The 6,958-nt window shown below is 36.5% G+C and overlaps 1 protein-coding gene across 2 annotated transcripts in view; it reads left to right on the forward strand.

Annotated features, from left to right (window-relative positions):
* The window catches only part of LOC100169054, a 130,138-nt gene extending 124,519 nt beyond the window's left edge, over positions 1–5,619 (forward strand). For both annotated transcript variants that reach the window (XM_001948474.5, XM_016807172.2), the window contains exon 6: positions 3,072–5,619. In XM_001948474.5, the coding sequence (XP_001948509.2) occupies positions 3,072–4,195 (1,124 nt within the window). In that variant the 3' untranslated portion in view covers positions 4,196–5,619. The remainder of the gene's footprint in view (positions 1–3,071) is intronic.
* The last annotated feature ends 1,339 nt before the right edge of the window (positions 5,620–6,958 follow it).

Here is a 6,958-nt window from a genome sequence, read left to right on the forward strand (position 1 = left end):
CGGCAAAGTCGCCAGTCGTAGTGTTGGGGGTGGTACTTTGATCTGAGGTGAATAAATTGAAGAGTAGAGGTGCTGTTACAGATCCTTGAGGTACCCCTGCATGGATTGGTGATACTTCAGATAAGGAGAAGCCAGATCGAACGGCAAAATGTCTGTTTTCTAAATAGGATTTAAATAATAGAAAATAGTATGGCAGAAGAATAGATTTCAGTTTGAAGATTAGGCCTACATGCCATACTCTGTCAAATGCCTGTGATACGTCGAGGAAGGCAGCTGTGCAAATAAGCTTTTTTTCAAGAGTGTACGATATTTTATACACTAGTCGATGGACTTAGTGTATTGTAGAGTGGTTATGACGAAATCCAAATTGGGTATTAGATATGCTGGCTTCGATGATAGGAAGTATGCGTTTTAGGATAATTCGTTCAACAATTTTTTAAAATAGTGGAAGAAGACTAGTGGGCCTGTATGATTCGGGAGAGTCGGAGGGTTTGCCAGGTTTGGGGATCATAATGATGATTGAGAATTTCCAAAGAACAGGGAAGTATGACAGTCTAAGTATAGAGTTGAAAATGTGTGTTAAGAGAAGCAAGGTTTTTTTTGGGAGTTGAGCTACCTCAGCTGTGATTAGGTCATAGCCTGGGCTTTTGTGACGAGGGGAGTTTCTTATCTCATATTCAACGTCGCTAGGTCGAATATGTTTAGGTGGGAGAGTCATGGGTAGAGGGTGGGAGAGATAATGGTCACTTTTTCGATTTTAGAAGGAGTAAGAATATTGCTGTGAGGTTGGAAAGTAGAGTAGAGATGATGTCGAAATATATTGGCTTTATCTAGATCGGTGATGGGCCAAGTACCATCGGTTTTTTTTAATGGAGGAACAAATTGTTTTGTTCGAAGGATTTTCCTTGTTGTTTGCCAAAGCGAGTTGTCAGTAGACGAGAGGGAGACGAAACGTATCAGAAGTTGAAAGTTAAAATAAACACTTAATTAATAATGTTTTGTATGTAGTATAATATCATGTTGATGTAACTGATAGCACAATATGTATCCGGATACGTAAAAGCTGTCTGACATATTCAATTTAAAAGTATATTCGTTTAAATTAGTAAAACTATAAAGGATCGACGGCATGAGAAACTGAAAAAAATATAAATTTTTTTAATTCACCAATACCATAGTTCTGTTTTTGTACTGGTATGTGTATAAAATAAATTCACTCTTAAATTCAGGGTAGTATGTAATGTAATTTAAAAATAAAATTCTGACTTACATTGCGCACTATAAATTAGGGAGGTTGACGTACGTCAGCCATTTACGATTCACAATTGTATTTTTTAATTTAAACTGTTCATTTTAAAACTAAATCATACAACTTAACACTGATGAGGTGCGTCTGATGTCGTTGTTTGTGGTTTTTCGTTTTGTGTTGAACGATAAATGCGAATTTAGTAATAATAAATGTTTATTTTTTCTATGGACGATAAATGTTTTGAATTTCACACTGTATATTCGCAACTATTTACAAAGGCCCATTTTATACATTTTTATATACGTTTGATCTGTCTTTTTTAAATGTTGACCACTATTTTTGATGAGTGTTGGTCCGTAGGTCATTTTGGTTTTCCAAATAATTATGGCGGTCGAATCATAGATTTAGGTTCATTACTTAAATTGCCATGACCCTTCAAAGTTTAGTAAACTAATTAATGGTACCAATTAAAATAATTGGATTAAGTTTACTTATTAGCAGCGTCCAACATTTTTTTTTACAAAGTCTGAAAATAAAATTAGAAATCCAACGAAGCCCATTACTAATCATTCTTTATGTTCTCAAAACGGATAATAAGAGTATAATTTGTAGAGACACCAAAATAGATTTTTTTATATTCACTATAGATACCTAGTTTTAATTCATAGAACAATTGAAGAAGGTGAGTTTAGGTTTTATTTTTGACCCGTATTTGGTGTAGCACTAGTGGTCCAACGATAAGTTTTATTTGCATAACTCTAGTGAGCTCGGTGATTTAAATTCAATGTTTTTTGATCTAAGGAATATTTCATTTTGTGGGTGATATGTGATCTTAATTTTTCTAGCACTGAAACTATATTTTCGAAATAAAACCTTCAATGCAATGGATTTTACAAAATCAGTAGTATCTTGTAATATAGAAAATAAAAATCTTACACAATAAATATTATATTAAGACTATAATATTATACATTTATACCTAATAAGTTGAAGTGGTAAAGTACTATGATACTTACTAACCAATAAATTACAGTTTATTCAAGGGTCGCCAACCACACTAATCGATTTTTAGAGAAATATTTGTCGATCGTACATATTTAAAATTAATTATAACAATATCAGTTTATCAAATAATCTTAAACACACTTCCACGCTAGGTACCTATATTTTATACAAAGAAAAGTATTTATTAGCAAAGAAAAATATAAAATTTTTTTATGGAGAAATAATACAAGAAGAATATTATTATACAATAAATGTACAATAGGTATTATATTGTGCTGCAAATAATAAGATAAATAATATACCTAAATAAATAGGGGTCAACCACCAGATACTTAAAAAATTTAATGTAGTTGACTTGTTGGAAAAGGTTGGTGACTTAATGGCTGGTTTATTTCATGATATGTTCTTAAATCTAATATGTATTTCTTCTGCCAATTTATATTTTAAATTCGGTATTTTATACTTTTTGTATAAATATTAAATTTTATTTTAATCACATATTATAAGACTTGTTATAAAAGTAGCAACTAGAACATTATAGTATAGGTACTCCTACAATAATATTTTTTCGAGTATCGATGCTCGCGGTTTTTCCATCACAAATACGTCAGTCCTAGTTTGTCAACCATAAGTCAGTGGTACAGGTTGGGAGTGAACGGTGATTATTATTTTACTGCAGATAGTAATAGCCCTTCTTTAATTCTTCCAGTTATCAACCTATAACCTATTATTAGATTATACAATTATAATTCTCTCTGATATCATGACAACGCAGAAAGAAAATAACGCACCTGTCATTTTGTCGCGTGTCCGACAGGTCAGCACTATCAGCAACAGCCGCAGGTCCGTCGGCTATCCAAGCAGGGCAGCAGTTCCATGGACGCGGCGGCAATCCACGTGCACACGTCCGAGTGCGCGCACTTCATACCACCGCCGCCGTCGCACCACTCGGTGGCCAACGGCGGCGTCGGCTCGCCACGGGCAGGCAGTCCGGCCCGAGGTCCGTCCGTCGTCGACGGGATGCTTCCGCCGCCACCACTGCACAGCATGCCGATGCAGCACCAGGCCACGGCCGACCACCACGGGTTCGAGTGCGACTTCCACTGTTGCGCGCTGCATGAAGAGGGCCGCCGGATCGCCGTGCACAAGTCGGTGGCCACGTCGCCGATACAGGAGTGCCACCACGCGCCACCGCCGCCGCTGCAGACGCAACAGCAACCAACGCAGCCGCTACAACCGCCGCCGTCCACCGGCCAGCCCGCGTCGTCCTCGCTGTCGGACGGAACGCGCCGCGCGTCGCCCAAGGGCCACGTCCGATTCCTAGACCCGGCCGGGTCACCGCCGATGCCGCCTCCGCCGTTGCTGCCACCGTCGCCTCCCGCGTCGCCAGCGCGCCGGCAGCAACCACCACCGCCACTGCAGTCTCTGCCTCCGCCACTGCAGCTGCAGCACCGGTCCGACAGCTCCGATTCCGAGACGGAGACCACCGTCATCGAAGACGACTCGATGACCAGCGAGAAGTTCCTGTTGCTCATTGACCAGCTGGTCGACAAACAGGACAGGCACCTGACAGTCAAGGACATCGGCATCATACTGGAACGGCTCAACTCGAAAATCGTGGACGTCGAGCGGTTGGACCGCGACTACGAGGCCACTGACTGCTACAACTGGACTATCAAGGCGACCATCAGGGGTGACGTGCTTCAGGAGTACGGAATCATATACAACGGCAACTACTACGGCATATCCGAACATCCGGGATACCGACAGAACGACGAGGAGCTGCCCAACGAGGACGACGAGGAAGTGCTAGACGACGACGATGAAGGTGACAACGGTGGCGGTGCCAGCACATCGGCCGCAGTCAGCAGCGGTGGAGCCAGTAGAGAGGTTGAGATCCGCTTGCACAGACGTCGTGCTGACGAAGAGGTTAACATTTAAATATATATATATACTATTTATAATCACACGTTGTTACACGCACATGTGCCCGCACAAACACACACACATCACACACACACACACACACACACACACACACACACACACACACACACACACACACACACACACACACACACACACACACACACACACACACAGGTTTGACTTGGCGATAACATGCTAGGTGGTGCAGAAATTAAATATTTTGAAAATAGGAATGTGAATCGAAGAAACTGCCATCGATAAGACTAAATTGCATTGAACTAACTAATAATTGGTAATACAAATAATAGGTACAATCGTGGATTATTCTTTTGCCACTAATTGCTCACGCCCCGGTCCTCTGATGTTGCGACGTTTCATTTCGCCCCTCGAATTATCACGCCACTCCTCCCCTGTGCATGCGCGCGCAGACAGGCACATAAACACACAAAACACACACACGTATACACACAAATACACGCACACAGCACACGTATACACACAAACACACACACACAGACAAACAAACAAACACACCCACAGTGTGTATATTACCGTGCCACATTCACGGTTATTTGTTGTTTGACCTCCCGAGGTTAGAGTTATGAAAACCATGGGGAAAATATAATATGACGTGTGACAAGAAATTATTATTTTTCTTTTCTTTCAACAGTGCCAATGAACGCGCCTGATTATATGTATTATTATTATTATTATAATTATTTGTATTATTATTATTATTATTTGTAATTCTCCTAACTCCGAACCAGCCATAACTATACTATACGATAATCGTTATACTACGTGATGATAACGATATTACGATGTGCGCCTACGCGGTGTATTATTATTATTGTTATTGTTTTTTTATGCTGTTGTGCGCCTGTTGAGCGCCAAACAATATTTTCACGTTTTACCTGTCGCAGTCGGTTCGCCGCCTCTATAGCATAACATACCACCTCAGACACGCGACGGGTTTCGTTTATTGTGTTTCCAATAATAATAATAAAAATAATATGTTTAGTTTTTTGTTTCCACGACCGCCGTCGTGACTGCCACAATATACATATTATTATTATATGCATCTACACATACACACACAAACACACACATACATGTGCATTACACACATTTACCGAGTCGTAAAAGTTTTATTTTCAGGAGAAAAAAAAACAACAAAACTGTTTGTCTAAACGTCTAACCCGAGGTATTTTTCGATACCGACATACACGCTCTGTCAGTGTCCTTTTAAAAAAAAGACAGTTTCAGCTTAGGAGTTTTCGTTTGTTTAGATGAAACATAATAATACAGAAAAGTATATTGCGTACTCCGCATTTAATATAAAAATTATCTTTTTATGAAATTTACTTATACGCACGATATAAACGTCGTCATTTATGCGTATACCATCATCATTATTATTACTATAATTATTATTATTATCACAATAATATTATCATTATTGTTTATATTATTATTATGATGATAAGTATTATTATTTTTTTTTATGATAATTATTATTATTACTATTAAGGATTATTATTATTATTAAATATAATATATTACAATATATTATAATTGTTATTGCTGCGAACTGTACAGGAGCCTTATTTTTGAAAATATATATAAGTACAATTTGTTATTTTGTATCCTTTCAAAAAAAAGGCTATGCAGTTTTCCAAATGTCACGTAACAAAGGTGTTAAAAATTAGGTCATTGTGTTAAATATACAATTTTAGTACCTATTTGAAAGACAATGTTTAAATGCCAAAAACAACCTAAATCTCAGGTTTGTATTTAATTTGTAAATGGTGATATTGTCTGAGAAGATACAAAATATAATTTTGATTCTTAAGATTATTTGAAATTGGTATACGAAAAATTGGCAAAATGTAAATAGAAATCAGTGATAAAACAATGAAACCAATATAGACGAAAAACAATAGGTGATGTATAAAGCAAATAATCGCGATTTGTATTAATTTTTATAATTATTTTCAACGGTCTTACTCATAATGTCGTTTCACTTGGCTAGGTTATTTATTTGAGGTACCCAATTGGTTACTTAAGTAACGTAAGCAGTCGCAAACCTAAAACTGCATTTTTTTTTTCTTATTAACAGTGTTTAAAATTGTAATAATTTTTTTTTTATCATAATGACCGAATATAATATATTATGTAGTAGACGAACAAAAAGTTTTTAAAGAATTAATAAAATAGCAACAAAAATACCATCTATGGTAATTATTGTATTTTATATAATTTTAACTGGATCATCTTGTGAACTTAAAGCTAACTGTTTCGTTTGTTCGTCTCATTCTTTTGTTTCAAATTTTGTTATCTTGTGTACATCGGAATGTTTGTCAGAAGAATCTGTATTTAATTCAGTAATTGTGTACACTCTTGTATTAATGCTATGTATTTGCAATTGTTCGGAAGCATATTTTCTTGCGATCTTTATATTATTTTCTAATGAATCCACCATGCTTAAAATTCTCCATCTAAAAATAATATATTTTATTTCGTTTCTCAAAGATATTTGAATAAGAAAATACTTATAAAATGCATTTATATTAATATAATGTTTATTAATAGATACACCTACGTACATTGTACGACAGTCAAATAATATGTATAAATGTATAATTATATAAAACAGAAATAACGCAGGTAAATAAACTATTTCGAATGAAATTGTTTGGATATTAACTACCTACCTACCTATAGCTTATTTAGCTATTTTGGGTTTCATTATCTCTTTTAAATTTGCATTCATTC

Source organism: Acyrthosiphon pisum, chromosome X, assembly GCF_005508785.2.
Source record: "Acyrthosiphon pisum isolate AL4f chromosome X, pea_aphid_22Mar2018_4r6ur, whole genome shotgun sequence".
NCBI lineage: Eukaryota > Metazoa > Arthropoda > Insecta > Hemiptera > Aphididae > Acyrthosiphon > Acyrthosiphon pisum.